Source organism: Macrotis lagotis, chromosome 8 (assembly GCF_037893015.1).
Source record: "Macrotis lagotis isolate mMagLag1 chromosome 8, bilby.v1.9.chrom.fasta, whole genome shotgun sequence".
NCBI classification, from domain to species: Eukaryota; Metazoa; Chordata; class Mammalia; order Peramelemorphia; family Peramelidae; genus Macrotis; species Macrotis lagotis.
In genome coordinates this window covers 103,073,028-103,095,916 of record NC_133665.1, presented here as the reverse complement: position 1 = coordinate 103,095,916, position 22,889 = coordinate 103,073,028, and the positions used below count along the sequence as shown (strand labels likewise).

Sequence of the window (22,889 nt, the reverse complement as noted above, 5' to 3'; positions counted from 1 at the left end):
AAAATCTAAAAAACAAAAAAAAAGAAGGGGTATGATGTGGTCAGACCTACCTACACTTTAGGGAGATCACTTCAACAGTTGAGGGAGGAATTGAAATGAGAAGAGATAGGTGGCAGGAGACTTCCCAGAAGGCTGGTCCAGGTATGAGATGATGAGGGCCTGTACCATGGTAGTGACAATGTCAAAGGAGAGAAGGAGGCATGTGCAAAAGATGTTATGAAGATGAACTGGAAATGTTGCCACATCACTCTGAGACTTAAATTGAACTTATCTGCTAAAACCCCCAGATCTTTTTAGAACTGCTATGTCCTACCTAGCTGTATGGCCTTGGGCAAGCCACTTAACCCCATTGCCTAAAAAAAAAAACCCTGAAAAATAAAACTGCTACATCCATGCTTCTGGGATGTTGAACAATGGAGTTTTTGTTTTTACTCAAGTATAAGACTTCATAGTAGATTCAGCTCCATCCTCTGGCCTGTTAAGATCCTGTTGGATCCTGTCATCTGCTGTATTAGATGCAGCAGATAGAAGGATCTCTCTATGACTTGGTTGATAAAGCACCAGGACTGGAGTCAAAAGGACTTGAGGACCATTCTGGTCACAGATATTTGTAGCTGTGTAACCTTAGGCAAGTCAATTAACCTCTATTGACCTCAGTTATTTATTCACCAAACACTTCTTGGAATTTCTGTCCCATAGATATATCTCTATCTATCTATCTATCAATCATCTATCTGTATATATACAGATAGATAGATGATATATATATATATATGTGTGTGTATATATATATATATATATATATATATATACACACAAATAGATAGATTTTATATATATATGAAACTTCACATTTGAGTTCTGTCACCACTCTCTGAGAGAGGCTGATCCATAACTTTGCACTTTGATTTTGTAATTCTCTACTATCTTCACTTCCTTCTAGCCTCAGATTGTTTACTGAATATTAAAACCTTTTCCTTTTCTCTCCCATTCTCTCTATTCACTAAGTTCTTTTTGTATCCACAAGTGCTCTCTATCTTCCTGGACCTTTTAGTGTTGGTTTATCCTCTTCCACACCCCAACCCCATTCCCTGCACTGATACTGGATAACATTGTATTGTAAATTAATTCATCTAGTGCCTGTTTTCTGTTTCTTCTGTCAGATGTTGAGACCAGGACTGAGTATGAAGAACCAAGGCCAAAGCAAGACATTGTCAAAGAAACAAACGCTTACAAAGTGATGTCAGACAGACTCCAGAGGGACATTCTTCTGGGTTCTGCCTTTCAGGATGACTATGGAGTAGAGGTTAGATTAGAGGGGCATCAGGAAGCTTCTGCAGGGGAGAGAATGAGGTCAGAGTTTCTACAAAGGGTAGTGATGGATGAGAGAATGACATTCAGAGGGGAGAGAAGTAATAGGAATAAGAAGCTGGAAGAAGACTTCAGCGGCAGCACATTCCCTGTTGTACAACAAAGGGTTGCTGGAAGATATAGATCCTATGAATGTAAAGAATGTGATAAAATTTTTAATAGAAGTTCAGACTTTTTTCGACATCAGAGAATTCACACAGGGGAAAAACCCTACAAATGTAATGAGTGTGAGAAAGCCTTCAGGTGGAGCACAAGCCTTATTCGACATCAACGATTTCATGTCAGGGAAAAACAGTATAAGTGCCAGGAATGTGAGATTGTTTTCAGAAAAAATTCAGCTTTTATTCGACATCGAAGGATCCACACAGGCGAAAAACCCTATGAATGTCATGAGTGTGGGAAAGCTTTTAGTGAAAGTACAGGATATACTATTCATCAGAGAATTCATACCAGAGAAAAGCCATATGAATGCAGTGACTGCGGGAAAGCCTTCAGCTGCAATTCCAACCTTATTCACCATCAACGCATCCACACTGGGGAGAAGCCCTATGAGTGCAAGGAGTGCGGGAGGGGCTTTAGCAATAGTTCAGACTTTATTCAGCACCAGAGAATTCACACTGGAGAGAAACCTTATGAATGTAAGCAATGTGGGAAAGCCTTCAGTCGAAATTCAGGCTTTATTCAGCACTCGAAAATCCACAGTGGAGAGAAACCCTATGAATGTAAAGATTGTGGAAAAGCATTTAGTCAGAGCTCACATTTTATCCGGCATCAAAGAATACACACTGGAGAGAAACCTTATGAATGCAGCGAGTGTGGGAAAGGGTTCGGTCAGAACTCCAACCTCATTCGGCATCAAAGAATCCATATTGCCGATAAGTCTTTGAATATAGTGACTGCAAAGAAAGCTTGATAAGATATGCAACCAGAATTAATATCAAGCTGGAATTGTTTCAATAATGGGAACCTGTTCATATAAAAATACCTCATGCAATGGAATTCAGCTATTCACATAGCTAGGAAACTAGCTAAACTTTAAACAACCACAACCCCTCTCATGAAGTTGATGCAACTTTTGCTCATGGGGAGATTCACTTGGAATCTATGTACTTTTGATTTTGCACACATTTCCAAGAAGCTTGGTTAATTGACTTCCAAGTCTGTGTCAAATTTGAAACAGCAAATTGGAAGGAGGAGTTAGAAGGAAGGGAAGGAATGTATTAGCATCCAAATGTGATAGTGACAACAGGATGGGGCAAAACTTAGAAATGGAGACACATACAAACAAAATAGTTTCAGACTATTTGGCCTAGCAACAAATAACCCTTGCGCTTATACACCTCAGTAGAATGTGGACTTCATTCTAGCACAGTACACTACAGTAATAAAAATCCTGACTCACTGAAAATAGGCTAAATTATATATAATGTGCTTTTTAATTAGAATTGTAGGGGCAACTGGGTGACAGTGAATACAACACTGGCCCTGGAGTCAGGAGGACCTGAGTTGAATTCCAGCCTCAGACACTTAATACTTGCTTAGCTGTGTAACCTTGGGCAAGTCACTGAACCCCATTGTCTTACAAAAATAAAAAAAAATTGTATAATCTAAAGTTTCCATAAAAGTATTTTAAAGTTTTGGTGCTCCACAGGGATAAAACCTTAGGCTATTAAACAACTCCTAGACTGATGATTCCAGATAGCAAAAGCAGTATTTTCATTTAGGAAGCTGTCTTTTTAACAGTTTCAAAGACTTTGCAGAAGAAAGAAATCCCATGACTAAAATAGATGTAGACAAATTCTCTATTTGTTATTTCCACTGAGAGGGTCGGTGTCAGTTATGCCAGTGAAGGTACATAAAGGTGATCACTGTGAGATAATGGAGAGTGGAGATTGACTCTTCATTTAAAAAAAAAACTTTTCAAAAACTAAAAGTAATTCTAACGCCTCCTCTTGTTAGAATAAGTACCACTGAGATGGTGGATGTTGATTCACTGGTCTCTAGCTGAAGAGTGACAAAACTGAAAGGGGGACGTGTGGAACAAGAAAGTTGAATTTTCAGGTAATTTTCTGATATTTGGCCTTTAGACTACCAAAGATTTTGTTTATTCCTCAGGACATCCTGAGATACTGTTATATAATTATTTTCCATAGTACAAAAAAGGAAAACTCAGACTTTGACTAAGACAAAAATATAAGATAAGGCTGTGGTCTTGCCTTGCCATTGGGCTAAAGAGCCCTAAAGAGTAAGCCTTTGTGCTTTTTGTCCCTTGTGGTGAAGGAAAGGAATGAGGTCCTGCTTCTGCAGTTGTGATTTTTCCCATGAGGAAATAGGTTAAAACTGGGATCTGAGAGCTAAGTAGAGTTTCCTGGTCTCTCACCCTTATTATAACCCTTTTAATTGATAGTTTTATTCATCATGACATTAGCATCTAGGAAATGACCTCAAAGGAAGAAGGCTTGTAGATATGAACAGGGCTTAGAATGTAGCCAGATCTAGAGAGAAACAACAGCCTCCCTGGAAAAAAAAAAACCATGTTATTTTTTGGCTATGGATTGAGTCTAGGTGGTTTACAGACGCCTACATTTATGGATAACTATTATGGACTATGCAAACAAGAAGGTTCATTTGGAAAAAAGGTCAGAAGGAAAGGGCTTCAGATTCTTAAGATATATAGATATAGAGAGAAATAGGTGTACTCAGGAAGGAAGCAAGGAGAGTGAAAATGTAACCAAAGTGTCAGCAATCTGGAAATAAAAAGTTGTATGGTTCAACATGAAGTCTAGAAGAAAAGATTATTTGTCTCCATTATTGACCTAGAAAGGGATATTTTATTTGGGGGAGGACACAGTGTTCTGATTTACCTGCAAGGCAAAAAAATGCTTAGTTTCAAATGTTATGCCCTTATCTAGGATAATATAGTCTGTAATATTATCCAACCCATTGCCTCCATATCCTCATCACTTCTTAGCTCCTTGCCTCATTCCAATCTCCAATATTGCTGAAAATATTCTGTTTTATTGTTGATCCCCTGCTAAATTCAAGTCTTTCCTCAGTTTCTTTTTCCTTAACTTTAGACTTGGATACTACTGATCACTCTTTGCCTTCTGTCTTACTGTATTGGCCTAACTTTTTGAAACTAGATGGATTGTGGCTTTTGCTTTCTAATTATAATATTAGTCAAAGTTAGGTAATATATCCCTTGCTCTGTCTATTTATGCCCTTGAAAATCCAAACCATTTCTGTTAATTCAGATGATCCTCTTAGTGAATGACTCTGTTTTTATCATGATCTCATGTGAACTATAATTCTAGATCTTCAGGTTTCCAAGATATTTCTACTTGAATGTAGATCACCTCAAGTTCAATATGTCTTAAACATAAGATTATAAAGAGTTGATTGTCTCTTAAATCAGTTCTTTGACATCTGTATTACTACCGCGTCCTCTGTCATTCAGGATCAAAACTCAGTTACTTTTGACTCCTCCCTTTACTTCAATGTTATATGAGAATGATTATAAACGGATCTTTATATTTATCACCCTAATCTAAACCCTAAAAATCCACACCTAGACTAATGCAATAGCTTCTCATCTTGGAGCTTTTAATTTTTGCTCTGCTAATCAATATTCATTCCATTTAGCATCCTTTCAATAGAGAAAATATTGCTTGCATCAAACTGTCACCTCTGCACCAAAAAAGAAACAACAACAAAAAAAAATCTTTTTCAAAAGAGATGAGGTTTTTCCTACAAGAATGTCTAAGAATGTCTTTCTGGCTTTCACATCTCCACATTCTGCCCCTACCCTTACCTATATAAACATCTCTCATCTTGAAGCTTTCCCCTATTTCTCCAGCCCTTTTGAACTCTGTGAAGTCCTAGGGTTCATTTATACCACTTATTATATTATTTAAATATTTATTGCCTTATATAAAAGCTACTTCCCATAGGATGATAGCAAGTTCTTTGAAATTTGTGTCATATCTTTTAACCCACAATGCCCAAAATAATTCTTCATTTGAATTAGCCATTCAATAATATTTATTTGAATTTGTTGGTAATTATTTCTGATAATATATATTAATATCTTACTTGGTTTCCCCTTAATATAAAGAATCTGTTGTTTGGTGGTAAGGTCTGTTAGCAAATGCTGTCTTTATTAACTGATGGGTTATCTGCTTTACAAAACTTTTTAAGTTAGATTAGTCTTAATCCATGCAGATGTATACCTACTGGCCCAGTATACCACACAAGAGACAGAGTAGTGAAATATAGTAGTAGATGGCTCAAATCCAAGAAGACTTGAACTCTAGTCCCCCCACCTCTGAAACATGCTGGCTAGGGGCAGCTAGGTGGCGTAGTGGGTAAAGCACCGGCCCTGGAGTCAGGAGTACCTGGGTTCAAATCCGGTCTCAGACACTTAATAATTACCTAGCTGTGTGGCCTTGGGCAAGCCACTTAACCCCATTTGCCTTGCAAAAACCTAAAAAAAAACCATGCTGGCTGGGAGGTCAGCTTCTCAGTGACATAGGCAAACCTAAAATGATAATAATTAAGACTAGGAAGTTGCAAGGTGCCGACCAGCATAAGTAGGGAAGTCCCTGCATCTGTGGAATCACAATATCTAATCCCTTTCTCTAGACTTTCTGAACTCTCTGGTCACATTAACATTTGTTAATTGATCTACTAACCTGAGTGACTGTTCAGAAACAGACAGAATTATGCACTTCTCAGTAGGCCGATCCCCCAAATAAACTCCCTTTTGTCGCAGAAACGAGGGTAAGTCTTCAATCTTCTGACCATAAAAATGTGGAAGTTTCTGTAGATATGTGAAGCCATTTTTCAACCATTTTCTTGTGTTTTCATTCCCCTCCAGCCAATATGAAAAGTGGAAGGAGACTGGATCAAAGAGGGAATAAGAAAAGAAACAGGTTAACTATAACTATATAACAGGTTAACTAGAACAAGTCATATTCTCTATTCCTAAAAGTTCTACTTTGCCATCTTTGTAGTGTTGACCATAATTTTCATTCTTTTTTTTTTTTTTTTTTTTTTTTTAGGTTTTTGCAAGGCAATGGGGTTAAGTAGCTTGCCCAAGGCCACACAACTAGGTAATTATTAAGTGTCTGAGACCAGATTTGAACCCAGGTACTCCTGACTCCAGGACCAGTGTTTTATCCACTGAGCCACCTAGCTACCCCACCATAATTTTCTTTAGGCTAAAAATGAAATAAATTTTATCCATGAAGTTTTATTCTCTAGGATCTTACCAAATCAAAGATACCAACCCTGATACAAAATTTGAGGGGGGGGGCATTTTATACAGAAAGGACAAAGAATCATAAAACTGAGGCAATCAATGAGATTTAATATAGATGACATAGTTCTCTACTTTGATCCTCTCGTAAGTTATAATATTTGCTTCAAATTCCTATTGATAAAATTCCCATTTAGGCTGGAGATGGAAAGTTTACAAAGTTTGCTCTCTCTTTATCTGAGATGTCTCTTGTGATTGGTTGATCCAGGTAAAGGAATTTATTGATACTATTTTTGTTTGTTTGTTTGTTTTTTCAAGGCAAATGGGGTTAAGTGGCTTGCCCAAGGCCACACAGCTAGGTAATCATTAAGTGTCTGAGCCCGGATTTGAACCCAGGTACTCCTGACTCCAGGGCTGGTGCTCTATCCACTGCACCACCTAGCCGCCCCATTGATACTATTACAAAGCTGACCAGGTAGTATTGACTCAGGCCTGGTCAACATTCAGATGTAGGAGACAGGCCTTGACATGGCAGATTGACATTTTTACACACAGGACAACATTCAGATTTATAACTATCAGAGACTGAGAAAACAATTTTTTAAATTAGAAATATAGAATAAGACAGTATGAACCAACATCAGAGTGACTGGTGAAACTTTTCCCCAAATTTTCCTAATATTCCAAAAAAGATCACTCTAATTGTGACCACTTTAGGTAATTCTATGGGTGATTTTCAAATTAATACTTTGAAGTAAAGATCTTAAATAGGACAGGAAGTATATGGTATACAGGAAAGAACACTTTTAGCTTCTAACACTGACACAACCTTAAGTAGCTCAATGGATAGAAGTTGAACTTGTTTTCTCCTTTGTAAAACAGGGTAAGATTAGATGTTCTATAAAGCATGATGCTGTTATGTGGTCTCTTAAAGAACCTTGGGAATATAGGTCTGAACCAACTGTTATCCTTGGATATGAGTGGCCATGGCTAGCTAAGCAGGGTATTTTGTCCTTTTCACCACTTCTTTACTTTTTGCCCTTCATGCTACAGAAGAAGGCATGAGTCTAGAATTCAATATATTCACAATCTAGTTATTAATTTATCAGTGCCTGCCTGTCAAACGGCAATAATACTGACCCACCTACTTCTTGTGGAGAATACAGTATATTCACAATTTGTGAAGTTCACAATTGTATTAAGTTGTGAAGAAATAGTTAACAAGATTAAAAAATGTAAACAGTTACAGCTTCAGAAATTACTGGCATGATAATATCCTCTTCTCTCTAGCCCCTTTTCTCTTCCCATTCGACTCAGTTTCTTTCAGAAGGCATCATATTGCATTGGGAAAAAATATGAGTTATGGTACAGATTAGGTATTGGACTGTAGTCAAATCACAATCTGTCTAGCTATGACAGTTAAAATTTAGGAACAGTAGCAGTAGTGTAGAAAAGATTGGTAATGGTAGTCCTAAACAAAGTTCATTGTGATGCTAATTGATAGTGTAAAGATTGAACTTTATAATTAATGTGAAATTGATGTATTCAATTAGAAAAGTTAATAGGAAAATGGGAAATATTTGTATATGACCAACAAATAGAGAATTATCAAAGATAAAATTTATGCTTGCTTGATAAGATGAAATTTCCTCAAAATGAAAAATTCAGTGAAATGGTATAAATCAATTGGAGTAAAAGAGGGCACTGAGAAATGTCAGAAACAGAAATGCATAGAAAGAGAGAAATTCTTTAAATAAAGATCAAATTCAAAACTTTACTTCTCAGCTTCAAAGTAATCTAGGAGATTGGACCACCTCTGGAAACCATAAGGGTGGGTTTGAGTTTGTGTTGTCAAATTCAATTAAGCATTAAGTAACTACAATGTACAAAGCATTGTGCTGGGTAACACCAAATAAATGACCTGAAAAGTTTGACTGGTACTGTATGTCACTGATGCGCTTTGCCTTAGCTTTTGTTTGACCTTCAATTTCTTCACCTGTAAAGCAACATGATAAGAATTTGTCCCTTTCTGGTTCTCTAGAATTATGTTTGGACATCAGGGGGGTGAACATGAACAGCACATGAATGGAATTTAAGTGAGGGGGTGTTGTGCTAAGTCACCAATCTCATTTTCTCCTCCAGAACCATCTGAGTCCAGTGGCCAGATATGAATCAGGACTACTGGAGATAGCACTGGATGTGAGGCAGTCAAGATTAAGGATTTGCCCAAGATCATACAGCTATTAAGTGTCTGAGGTCATATTTGAACTCAGATCCTCCCAACTTCAGGGCTGGTACTCTACCCACTGCACCATCTAGCTACCTTCAGGCCCCTATGAGTTTATTGTTCATTTCAGAAACTATGCAACCTGGAGTTTAATATTAAGGATTAGGCACTGGGTTAGGCCTAGTATATTAAAAAAAATTCTTCCTTCCAAAGCATGGACATTCTAATGGGGGAGCCAAGAAGTGGCTATATAAATAAAAAGTGAATAAATAGAAATAGAAAAAAAAAGCAGGTCACTTAACTGAGCTTTCCTTCATGAGATTATAAATATCATAGATCCTCAGAGGTCAACTACTCTGAAGCACTCATTTTACAGGTGTAACCTGCCCAAAATTACAGGTACTAACAGATTCAAACTCAGGTCCAGTGACTCCAAGTCCAGCATTCTCTATGACATTAAGTCTCCTTTATTACAGAGTTGTTAAAAAATATCCAACTTTTATGATAGTGTTAAATTTTATTTTTAAAAAATTATGCTCATGGGTTCATCTTAAAAAATTCTGAAGTTGGATTTTCATCCTAGGTCTTCTGACTTATCTTGGACTCTTTCTACCTAGCAGAAACCTGATGTGACCTTTTTATCCACTTGAAGTCAACACATTAAAGCCTACCAGGGCAAAATGATGTGTTTCCTTGAATAGATATTTTCACTAAACACTTATTTATCTAATTGCATCTCTGCTTCAAAAAAATTATTGAGTAAATATTCCTTAATTCCATCTATCACTGCCATCCTTTTATGAATCTTGGGTCGACTAGTTCAGGGGGCAGCTAGGTGGCATATACAGGAGGACCTGAGTTCAAATTCGGCCTCAGACACACAATAATTATCTAGCTGTGTGATCTTGGGCAAGTTGCTCATAGCCCATTGTCTTAAATAAAAAAAAAGTTCAATGATCATCTCTAAACAGATGATTCCCAGATCTACACAGCTAGCCCTCATCTTGGTGTTGAGCTCTGGTCCTCCCTTGGATATCCAAGGATGCCCACTTGTCTCTCGTATCCACCCCTTTGTCAGATCTTTTCCTTTCTACCTCCACAACCATCTTCCCCGAGGCCTCAGACTCCTCTCCTGGTACCTGCTCTCCCTGCCTCAAGTCTCTCCTCTCCAACCTCCGGGAGCCAGGTTGGCATTTAAAGCTCTCCCTACCCCTCTCCACCTTGGCCCCTTCTTGCCTCTCCAGTCTTCCTGCACCTGATTCCTCCCTCCCCACTCCCACCCCTAAATGGAGTCAATCATCCTGGCTGGCAGTTCCTCCGGCCAGCCTCCCATATTGGTCAGGCTGCCTTCGAGGCCCTCCACAGGAGGGGCTTCCATTTCCCACCTCTCTTCATCTGCTCCAGATCAAATCATTTCCCCTGTTATTATCTCCCCCCATTCCAATGGGAGTTTAGGAAGACAGAGACTGTTTGCCTTTCTTGCACAGTGCCTGGTAAACAGTAACTGCTTAATAAATGTTTGTTGATCAAGGGTTTCTAAGGCCCTTCCTCAATTACTCAATCATGGGCTCTCAGGAGGCCTCAGTTATCATTCAATGAAGCTCTGAACCCTTTGGGCCCTGCCCCTCTGACCACCAAAGCACTCATAGGCCTAGGCTACTCAGCCCCCTTACCTAGGTCACCCAACGGGATCACTGATCCCACCCTTCTCGCCAATAAGTCAGGGTGGCCTTTGGAGGAGGGGATAGTTGGCTGGGCTGGAGCCCTCTGGCTTAGTTACTAGTTACTCTCCAACCCTGCCCCCTCCATTTCCTCCAGGACTCGGAACCCTCTCTCAGGGAGGAGAGATGGGCTTGAGCTCTGCGTGGATTGGGTCCCCACCCTGACACCCAGAGTGAGGCCACCTGCGAGGTCTCCAAGGGAGTCCCGCCTTTGGGGATTTGCCTCTGAACTGGGTCTCCCTGGGCTGCCCCAGGGCTCCGGAGTTGGGTTCTGTCACTGAGTAATTACTTGGTTAAAGAAAACATATTAAATACTTTCTATGTCCCCAACTCTGCAAAGCTCTAGGAATTAAAAAGATGTCCTCAAAGAAACTTAGCCCTGCAGGCTTCACTCTCCTTATCTCTAAAATGGGAAGCAAACCCTGCCCTCTGTTTCATGAAAAATCACAGATTTAGAGCAAGGAATTCAAGGGGGTACTGTTAAACACCTTACAAACTGTTCCCAGGGCCAGGGAAGCAGGTACACACAATCCATGTTTAATTTGTATTATCATTTTCTCCATCCTTTAGGACACACACAAATCAAGCCTTAATCTGTAGCATCCAAATTATAATAAGTGACTAGTTTTCATTCCTACATTAGTTAAGAAAACCTGGGCTAGTGAATACTTAGTCCAGAGGGATTAAAATGGTTTTTATTAAGACATCTTAATAAAAGGGTCAACTCTCTCAAGGGGAGAGGGGCACTCAATCCTGCAAATGCTAGGTCTTATAGGTAGTTTGAAAGGCTTGTTCTTTCCCCTTTGTGCCAATCATTGGCTGGGGTCATAATCTAATTGATACATTTGTCCTCATATGTTTTCCCTGCCCTGCTCATTATACTCTTTGAGCAAGTGTAAAGGACAATAATACAGACTCTCATTCAACCCCTGCAAAGTTATTTCTTTAAACACCTTTTTCCTTTGTCTAACTCTCTCCTTCCTGTAAACAGGTTGGCATCTCTTGGGTTTCCACAAAGACTAGACATCCTGGCTTTTGTAATGTATTATCCTCACAGATACCTGTGAGACTCTGGCAATACCCTTTTCTCACCTTTGTGAAAGCAAAACACTTGATTCTTTCCCACACTGAGGAAAGAAGTTTAAGAATTTGACACTGGGGCAAACAGGGGAAGGTAAGGAACCCTTGGGGATATTGGCTTTCCTCCATATAGTCTCAATAGGATGATCCAGGAATTTGGGATAGTGCTAGCTGCACTAGGAAAAAAGATAAAAAGAAAATTCAGAAAAAAATAGGAGGATGGGGGCCGGCTAGGTGGCACAGTGGATAGAGTACCAGCCCTGGAGTCAGGAGTACCTGGGTTCAAATCTGGCCTCAGACACTTAATAATTACCTAGCTGTGTGGCCTTGGGCAAGCTACTTAACCCCATTGCCTTGCAAAAAAAAAAAAAAAAAATAGGAGGATGCAGTGAAAAATCCTTGAATGGATGTGTCTTTGAGGTATAGATAAAATCAAAGTTTCTGCTTTCCTTCCCTCTTTCTCACAGATTTTAGTTTCCTAGTTTCCAGGCTCCTGGGACTTTCTTTTCATTTTTTCTTTTCTTTTCATTCTTTTCTAAGGTAAAATTGGTTTTAAGTTATAAACTCTGCAAACTTTGGAACAGAAGCGAATGACTGCTGATTTCATTGAAAGAGAAGTAAGTTCCTTTCTGTCAGATTTGTCAAGTTGCTGGGGTTGGGTGTGGAGGATTCTTCCCCCTTCCCCCCTCCTCTCTGTCTCAATCACTGATCTGGTACTGGGCTACCAGAACTCCCCTTGGTGCACCTCTCCCTCTGGGACAGGTTGCAGCCTTGATAGCTCTTCCTCCCTATTCCTGTGTGGGAGACTAGACAACCCTGGAGGTTGTGGGACTTTTGAGTGGATGTTTTTCATAATTTAAATACTTGGATAAAGCCAAGATGGCAGCATAAAGCTAACATGCTCCTGGAGCTTTTCCATATCAAATATAAATGAAACCTCTGCTCTGACATTAAATCTTCAGATACCACCAAGAAAAAGAGAAAATCCAAAGAAGTTTTCAAGGATAGATTATCATTCAGTGAAAGTCTGTCTCTACGAGGGAAAGGGGGAAATAAAGCCCAGCAAGACAAAGCAGGGAAAGTCAGTAGGAGACTTTTAGCCACAGTGCAGTCCAGCTCCCCTCAGCTTGACAACAGCATGGGTCCTGGAAGCTAGATAGCAAGCCAGCAAGGAGGATCCCAACCCCAAACAAAGTCTTGGAATACCAGGGTAAAAGACAGGACTGGGTTGGGAACAAACCACCACATAGTCAGAACCTGGACATAAAGGAGGAAATAAACCTCTGCAGAGGCAAGGCCTAGACTATATAAGCAATATCTTGGCTAACAACAACCCAGAGATCACACCCCAGCCCCAGCATAAAAAGCTTGGGTCTATACTCCCTATAACCAAGGAGCAGAGTTCAAACAATAAAATAAGCAAAAAAAAAAACAAAAAACAAACCTAAAAGACTATAGAAAATTACTTTGCAGATAAAGATGATAATTCCATGTTGGAAGAAATCAGTAAAAAATTATAGGGAAGACTCAAAAGAGTCTATGAATTGGACTCAAACCCAAAAGCTCATAGAAGAGCTTAAAAAAGAATTTAAAAACCAAAAAAGAGAGGAAGAAGAAAAATGGAAAAAAAGAAATGAGAGTCAAGCAGGAAAATAATGAAAAATTAGCCAAAGAAATCAACTCCTTTAAAAGTAAAAATAGCCAATTGGAAAAAGAATGTAACTCTTCAAAAAATAAAATTAACTGAAAAAGGAAACAAAAAAATTAATTGAAGAAAATAAAATCCTAAAAATTAGAACTGAACAAATAAAGACTAATGAATCTACAGACTACAAGATTCCATCAAACAAAATAAAAAGACTGAAAAAGTTGAAGAAAATGTAAAGTAACTTTTAGGAAAAACAAATGACCTAGAAAATAGATACAGGAGAGAAAATTTATGAATCACTGGACTACTAGAAAGGCTAGATCTAAAAAGGACCTGGAAAACATCTTGCAGGAAACTATCAGGGAAAATTGTCCAAATCTGCTAGAACAAGAAGACAATGTAAGCCATTGAAAAAATACACAGAACCTCTCCAGAAAGAGACCCCAGGTTAAAAACTCCAAAGGCTGTTATAGTCAAATTCCAGAATTCTCAAATAAAGGAGAAAATACTACAAGCACTAAAAAGAAAATAATTTAAATACAAAGGAAACACAATCAGAGTCACATGGACCTGTCAGCCTCAAAATTGAAGGACCAGAGAACCTGGAATACCATATACCAGAGGACAAAGGACCTGGGATTACAACCAAGAATTTATTACCCTGCAGAATTCAACAGATAGTATCAAGGAAAAAGATGGGAAAAGTTATTCCAAACTTTCCTGACAAAAAAAAAAAAACAGAACTGAATAGAGAATTCAATCACCAAAAACAGGACTCAAGAAATGCATATAAAGGTAAATGAAAAGGAACAGGAAAAAACAAAAACACAAACAAAACAAATGTTAGTCAAGACCATCAAATTGTATACAACCCTAAAAGAGTTAACACTTGTAACTCTTGAGAATTGTATTTCTCTTAGGATAATTAAAGGATTGAATATAATTGAAGAGACTGTAGTTAAAGGATATGGGTTTGTCTCTCCATTGAAAAAAACCAAGATGACATCACTATGTTTGAGACAAAAAGCCCTAATGAAAATCAGGAGTGTTTACTCTAAATTTATGGGTCCCAGTTTCTTTTGCTCTTCTGCTGTGCTCACAAAGCTTAGTATTTTCTCTGACTAGGGCATCATAAACTGGGTGGTCCTGAGTCAGTTCCCATACCTTACAATCAGTTGTAAAGTTCTTAAAAGAGACCTTCAGAGCAGTACTTAAAGCACTTTGAGATTCTATAGTTGATTAAATCAGGGTTGGACTTAATCCATATTTTACTTAACAAGGGATTAAGTACCCTGGTGGGGAGCTGGGGGGGGGGGGGGGAAATATGGGAGAAAGTATGATTGGGAGGGAGGGGCACAAATGGTTCATGAAATGATTTGTCTTGGGATGATACTTTGGCTCATGAGGATTGTGTGTCCTTGGAGAATATTGAAAAGGAAGTAAAGTAAAAAATGATTATAATTTGATATAATTCAGGACTCTTGAGAAGTGTACTTCTAATGAGACAGAGGAGGGTAAGTTACCTAGTGACTTTGAAGCAATGCTGCTTATCAAACAATAAATCAATCAATCTGTGATACTTTGATAGCGTTTTGAGCTTATCAAGCAATCAATTAATCAAGCTGTGATTGATGATATCTGATTCATAAATTACAGCAAGTGAAGAGGCACAAAGATTTATAATTTTATTGTGAATGCTGAGTAAATTCTATTCAATAGATTTGGCCCATAGAGGGAATAAGATATATTCCCACTTGGGTTTAATTATCTATCCTACTCTACAGGGAAGGGGAAGGGAAAGATGAGAGAAGAAGGGAGTGATAAAAGAAAAGGCTAAGGTATTAGCTAAAATAAACTGGACGTTAAATTTTGAAAGAAAAGTTAAAAGGGAAAGGGAGTAAAACTTTGGTGAGGAGCAAAAAGAGAAAAGGAAAGAGAAAACTATAAGTGGGGAAAGATAACATGGAGGGAAATACAGAATTAGTAATCTTAATTGTAAATGTGAGGGCGGCTAGGTGGCGTAGTGCTCACGGGCCTTGGAGTCAGGAGTACCTGGGTTCAAATCCAGTCTCAGACACTTAATAATTACCTAGCTGCGTGGCCTTGGGCAAGCCACTTAACCCCATTTGCCTTGCAAAAAAAAAACAACCTAAAAAAATTGTAAATGTGAATGGGATGAACTGACCCATAAAACAGAAGTGGATAGCAGAATGGATTAAAAACCAGAATCCTACAATATGTTGTTTACAAAAAAACACATTTGAAGCAGAGAGATACATACAGGGTAAAGGTAAAAGGATGGAGCAAAATATGTTATGCTTCAGCTTAAGTAAAAAAATCAGGGATAACAATGAAAATCTCAGCAAAAATTGAGCTCATTAAAAGACATAAAAAAGAAAACTTCATCTTCTTAAAAGGCACCATAGGTAAAGAAAGCTAAATCATTATTAAACATGCATGTACCTACATAGACAGCAAAACTTTAATAATGGGGGACTTCAGCCTCCCTCTCTCAGAGCTAGATAAATCTAACTACAAAATATAAACAAGAAGGAAGTTAAGAAGGTGAATAAAATCTTAGAAATAATAAATACATATTTCTCAGACCATGATGCAATAAAAATAACATGTAATAAAAGTTCACGGAAAGATAAACCAAAAATTAATTGGAAAGTAAATAACTTAATTGTAAATAATGAGTGGATCAAATAGAAAATCATAGAAATAATAATTATATCCAAGAAAATTATAATAATGAGACATTATACCAAAATTTATGGGATGCAGCCAAGGCAGTTTTGAGGGGAAAATTTATTTCTCTAAATGCTTATATGAATAAAATAGAGAAAGAGATCAATAAATTGGGTAGGCAAATAAAAAAAAACAACTCGAAAAAGAACCAATTAAAAATCCCCAATTAAATACCAAAGTAGAAATTCTGAAAATCAAGGGAAAGATTAATAAAACTGAAAGCAAGGAAACAATTGATCTCATAAATAAAACTAAGAGTTGGTTTTATGAAAAATCTAATAAAATAAATGGGCCTTTGGTTATCTGATTTAACAAAAGAAAGAAAATAACCAAATTACCTGTATCAAAAATGAAAGGGTTAAACCAAATGTCAATGAGAAGGAAATTAAAGAGATAATTCAGAGCTAATTTGCGAAACTGTATGCCAATGAACTGAATAACCTGAGTGAAGTGGATGATTATTTACAAAAAGCAAACAGAAGAGGAAATAAAGGGGTGGCTAGGTGGCACAGTGGATAGAGCACTGGCCCTGGAGTCAGGAGTATCTAAGTTCAAATCCAGCTTCAGACACTTAATAATTACCTAGCTGTGTGGCCTTGGGCAGCCACTTAACCCCATTGCCTTGAAAAAAACTAAAAAACAAAAAAAAGAGAGGAAATAAAATATTTATAACCCTTTTTCAGAAAAAGAAATTGAAGTAACCATCAATAAACTCTCTGAAATAGTCTCCAGGTCTAATTGGATTTACAAGTGAATTCTGCCAAACATTTAAGGAACAATTAATTCCTGTTCTACGTAAATTATTTTTTAAAATAGAAGATGGAATTCTGCCAAATTCTCTTTATGACACCAATACTGATATCTAAACCAGGAAGAACCAAAGCAAACAAAGGAAATTATAGACCAATCTCACTAATGAACATTGATGCAAAAAAAATTAAATTCCAGCAATGAGATTACAGCAAGTAATTACTAGGATAATATACCATGATCAGGTAGGATTTATACCAGGTAGGCAGAAATGGTTCAATATTAGGAAAACACTCAGCATAATTGAGCATATCAATAGCAAACCCAACAGAAATCATATGATTATTTCAATAGTTGCTGAAAAAAGTCTTTTATAAAATACAACATCCATTCCTATTAAAGACACTAGAAAGTTTAAGAATAAATGGAGTTTTCCTTAAAATAATAAGTAGATTATCTAAAACCATCAACAAATATTATATGTAATGGGGATGAAGTCACAGCATTTCCAATGAGATCAGGGGTAAAATAAGGATACCCATTAGCACTATTACTATTCAATATAGTATTAGAAATGTTAGCTTTAGCAATAACAGAAGAAAAAGAAATTGAAGGAATCAGAATTGGCAATGAGGAAGCAAAGCTTTCACTCTTTGCAGATGATATGATGGTATACTTAGAGACCCCAAGAAAATCATCTAAAAAAACTCCTTGAAACAATAAACAAATACAGCAAAATAGGGTGTTGACTTAGATCATCAAGATTTCTATATATGAACAACAAAGCCCAAGAGCAAGAGATAGAGAAATTTTATTTAAAGTAATTGTATTCTCTCTCATCACATTCAACTTAGATCAATGCAATACATACTATAGGAATTATGTAAAGACTGGAAAACTGCCTTCTATGGGGGAGAGGGAAGCAAGACTGGAGGAAAACTTGTAAAACTCAAAATAAATAAAACCTTTCTAAAATTAAAAAAAATAAAACTTTGAAGTTATAAAAAAATAGTTAAATGCAATTTTGAAACTAGCCTTCAGTACTTAAAAGCTATTAAGTGACAAATATCTTCCTGAAAAATACAACAATTTTATAAAAAGACCTTTGAAAGATTTAAGACTTCTGATCAACACCATGAGGATTCATAATAAAACATGCCACCAATCTTCAGGTTAAAAAAGTGTTGGATTCAGTGGAGATTGAAATATGTTTTCCTTCTTTCTTTGTTTTTGTTTTTTCACATGACTAGTGTAGGAATTTGTTCTGCTGTATTAAACATATTTCTAATGGGAAAAATAATAATAAAGTAACTGTAGACAACATTAAATACTTGGGAATCGGCCTCCCAAGATAAACCCCAAAACTGTACAGATGCAATTACAAAGCATTTCTCACTCAAAATTAAAGTCAGATCTAAATAATTGGAAAAATATCAATTGTTCATGGTTAGGTCCAGCTAATACAATAAAAATGACAATTTGACAATTCTAACCAAATTAAATTTGGGTGCTTTACAAATTCTACCCAAATTAAATCAGTGCTATATCAATCAAATTACAAAAATAACTATTTTACCTAACTAGGAAAAAACAAGTAAAAAATTCATCTGGAGCAATAAGAAAATCAAGACTTGCAAGGGAACTGATGAAAAATAAAATGTCAGGGAAGGTGGCCTAGATCTACCAGATCTAAAATTATACTAGAAAACGGCAATCATCAAAACTGCCTGATACTAGTTAAGAAATAGAGTAATGGGGAGAGCTCGGTGGCACAGTGGCTAGATAGGGCACAAGCCCTAGAGTCAGGAGGACCTGAGTTCAAAACTGACCTAAGACATTTAATAATTGCCTAGCTGTGGGACCTTGGGCAAGTCACTTAACCCCATTGCCTTGAATTTAAAAAAAAATGCCCACTTGCAAGGTGGGGTAAGATGGCCAAAAAAAAAAAAGAAATAGAGTAATGGATGAGGAGATTAGTTTAGGTTCAAAAGAAACAGTAATTAATGATAACAGTAATCTAGTGTTTGACAAACCCAAAGACAATAGCTTCTGGGATAAGAACTCACTATTTAGGTTATTTTTTTTTTGCAAGGCAAAGGGGGTTAAGTGGCTTGCCCAAGGCCACACAGCTAGGTAATTATTAAGTGTCTGAGACTGGATTTGAACCCAGGTACTCCTGAGTCCAAGGCTGGTGCTTTATCCACTACGCCCCCTAGCCGCCCTAAGAACTCACTATTTGAAAAAATTATTGGGAAAATAGTAGGGCAGAAATTAGGCATAGACCCACAACTCACACCCTATACCAAAATAAGGTCAAAGTAGGTACAGACTTTAGACATAAAGTGCGACATCATAGATAAATTAATAGCAAAGAAATACTCTATCACATGTATGGAAAGGGACAAATTTATGCCCAAACAGGAAAAAGTACACATTATAAATTGCAAAATGAATGATTTTGACTTTATTAAATTAAAAAGGGTTTACATTAATAAAATCTATGCTGCCAAAATTAGAAGGAAAACAAAGTTGGGAAACAATCTTCACAACTAGGAGTTCTGATAAAGGTCTCATTTATAAAATATATAGAGAATTGCTTCAAATTTTTTTTTTGCAAGCCAAACGGGGTTAAGTGGCTTGCCCAAAGCCACACGGCTAGGTAATTATTAAGTGTCTGAGGCCAGATTTGCACCCAGGTACTCCTGACTCCAGGGCGGGTGCATCACCTAGCTGCCCAAATTGCATCAAATTTATAAGGTTACAAGTCATTACTTAATTAATGGTCAAAGGATATGAATAAACAGTTTTCAAATGAAGAAATTAAAGCTCTATATATAATCATGTAAAAATGTTTCAAATCATTATTAATTAGAAATGTAAATTAAAACAACTATGAGGTATCACCTGATACCTATCAGATTGGTTAAGATGACAAAAAGGGAAAATGATCAATGCTGGAAAGGTTATGGGGGGGCAGTTAGGTGACACTGTGGATAGAGCACCGGCCCTGGAGTCAGGAGTACCTGGGTTCAAATCTGGCCTCAGACACTTAATAATTACCTAGCCATATGAGCTTGGGCAAGTCACTTAACCCCGTTGTCTTAAATAAATAAAATTTGAAAAAAAAACCATTGTGAGAGGTTATGGGAGGATTAGGACATTGATGCACTGCTGGTGGAGTTGGGAACTGATCCAACCATTCTGGAGAACAATATGGAGCTATGGTCAAAGAGCAATAAAATGGATCATACCCTTTGACTCAGCAATTCCAATTCTAGGCCTATATCCAGAAGAAATCATTAAAAATGGTAAAAGTCCCACATGCTCTAAAATATTCACAGAAGCTTCTTTTAGTGGAACAGAATTGAAAATTGAGGTGATCCCATCAGTTGGGGAATGGTTGAACAAGTTATGGTATATAAATATCATGAAATACTATTGTTCTATAAAAAAAGCCATAAATAGTTGGACTCTAGAGAAGCATGGAATGAATTTTAGGATCTGATGCTGAGTTGTTGGGGGCGGGGGGAAGAGGCTTGGCGGTCGCTTAGAGGGGAAACATAATCACCTTATAAGGGAATGTTACAGAACTCGGCCCCTCATTGAGTAAGAGTTCATGGGAGGGAGGACAGAGGGGATAAAAGGGTCTGCTGAGAGGTGGGGGAGAGCGGGAATGTGATCACAGAAGAATAAAGACTCATGACCCACCTCAGGCGCTCTGTCTGGTTCTTCCCCCATCAAAGAGTGGGGGGCCGGAGGTACCCCGAAGACTCACCACGCGTTGGACTGGTGAGTAAGAGGACGGACTAGCATTAAGAAGCCGGCGTTGTAAATAAAAACCCGGCAAGTGGTGCCGAAACCCGGGACCTGATTTTGCTAGGGAACGTCTGAATCCGCTGGTCGGATTCTCCAGACAGCCTCGGTCGTTTCTGACCGGGAGGAAGGAGAGGGCGTTTACTCTCAGATATTGCCTGAGGGACATATCCCTATTGTGTTGACTATGCTTTCTTTCTCTCCCCTTTCTCCTTCTACTCTAATCACGCTCCTTGCCGTGCTGGCCTGTCTGATTGTGCCCTGCTTCCTCCTTCTCTTTTGCCGAACGGGAACTTTCCAGTTCTGCCACCTGTTAGGATTGCAGCCTCGGCTAGTAGACAGCATGGGGGGCCGGAATAGTATTCCCGCCTTTGAGCCGGAGGAAAAAGAGGCCGTTGCAGTGCAGCTTTATAAACTCTGCGCTAAGCATGGCCGTAAATTACCTATCAAGACGTGCCGTGCTTTTGTTGAGAATATCTGGAACATCTGCCCTTGGGTGCAACATAGTGGGATCCAACCAGATAAATGGAAGGTGGTAGGGCAGCAGATGGCCTCCTATAATGACACCTGCCCGGGAAAACTGACCCCCAAGGATTTTACAGTGTATAAGATAGTGGATGCAGCCCTGCATCCCCAGAAGGTGACTTTGGCACGAACAATCAGCACTCAGGTGGGTAGCTCGTTGGCGGGATCGGATTCAGAGAGCTCAGAGGAAGAGGGAAGGCCACCCCCTCCCCTGTATCCGTGGGAGGAACTTAGAAGAAACAATGGGGGAACAAGGGGCCCCCAGGGAGAAGATTCAGGGCCGGAAGTTTCCGAGGGCGGGAAGGGAGGGGTGCAAACAGTCCTCAGGGGTGGCAGGAAGAGGAGCGTGAGTAGGTGGGACCGGGAGGCTGCTGACGAGGAGGGAGAAGTCCGCGCTGATTGGACAGCTGCCGCGCCCCAGGCTTGGCGGCCCAGCCAGGAAACAGAGGCAAAAAATCCCCCGTGTTCCTTGTCCGCCCTTCAGAGATCCCCTCAAGGGCTCCGCCCATCCGGCCTACTTGCCACCAGTGCCTCCATAGCAATAGAGAAAGGGGAGGAGGTGGACTGGGATGACTGGGGCCTCTACCCGGTATTTACGGACCCCCTTACCAGAGCCCGAGACTACCGCCCTGTCCCTTTTAAGATGCTTAAGGAACTTAAGGAGGCCGTGACTAAATACGGCCCAAGCTCCCCTTATGTAAAAAGACTGATGCAAAACCTCTTTGCTACGCACCCTTGGACCCCTGCTGACTTTGACGAAATTGCAGCCGCGTGCCTGGATGCCTCCTTATATTTAGCTTTTAAGGCTCAGGCCCGCAGAGAGACCTCTAAGCTGGCAAAATCCCGGGGTTATACTCCCCTGGATTTAGCCATTGACCTCCTGTGTGGAACTGGAGCCTATACTGACCCTGCTGTTCAGGCCCAGTATGGCCAGTTTGAGCTAGAGACTGTTAAAGAAACACATGTTGCAGCTTGGGATAAGATTGGAGCCATGAAAGGGGGGAGAGCCACACAGAAGTTGGTTGGGCTGAAGCAGAGAGCAGATCAGACACCCCTCTCATTTGTGAACGAGGTTAAAGAGACAGTGACTCGTATAATGGGAGACACCCCGGGATCTGATCTACTTATGAGACAATTGATTAAAGAGGGTCTTCGCCCCAAAGGGATCGCAGCCATTAGCAGCCTTCCCCCCGACGCTTCATTAGAAGGAATTGTTGACAAATTGCTGGACATGCCCAGCGAGGATTCAATTCAAGCCTTAGTGACTGCCATGGAGAACCGGGAGGATAGCCTCCTGACCGCCCTTCACGGTATGCAGGTGAGACCCACCTGTTTTGGGTGCGGAAAGCCAGGGCACCTCAAAGCACAGTGCAGGCAGCGGCCCCCCTCCACTTCAGTTCCGACCTGTTATTCCTGTGGAAAGCCAGGTCACATAGCCAGGTTCTGCCGATCCAAAGGGAAGTCGGGAAAAGGGAAAGGGAGGGGCCCGGCCGCGGGGCCCCCCCCCGTGCTCGAAGACAGCGGCCCCATTACTGTGACTATCCCCGTGAGGGTTGACTATAGAGAAGGGACACAGCAGAGAGAGATCGGGCCTTGGGAAACCTCGATGATTCCCATTGAGCTAAATATTTTCCCAGCGCTCATCACAGGGGCTGAGAGATGTGTGGACTTAGTCACCCATACCCAGGTCATTTTTGGTCCCCGGAAGTCCCACATCTGTAAGGGTCACAAACCCCCACCCCTTTC

At 39.2% G+C, this 22,889-nt stretch overlaps 1 protein-coding gene across 8 annotated transcripts in view; it reads left to right on the top strand.

Moving 5' to 3' along the window:
- The window catches only part of ZNF662 (zinc finger protein 662), a 30,058-nt gene extending 19,444 nt beyond the window's left edge, over window positions 1–10,614 (top strand). For 6 of the 8 annotated variants that reach the window (XM_074197832.1, XM_074197834.1, XM_074197837.1 and 3 more), the window contains one exon: window positions 1,164–10,613. In XM_074197832.1, coding sequence (XP_074053933.1) covers window positions 1,164–2,284 — 1,121 coding nt within the window. In that variant the 3' untranslated portion in view covers window positions 2,285–10,613. Of the gene's footprint in view, window positions 1–1,163 lie in introns of all 8 variants that reach the window. The other 2 variants (XM_074197829.1, XM_074197831.1) reach the window with 1 other exon arrangement.
- The last annotated feature ends 12,275 nt before the right edge of the window (window positions 10,615–22,889 follow it).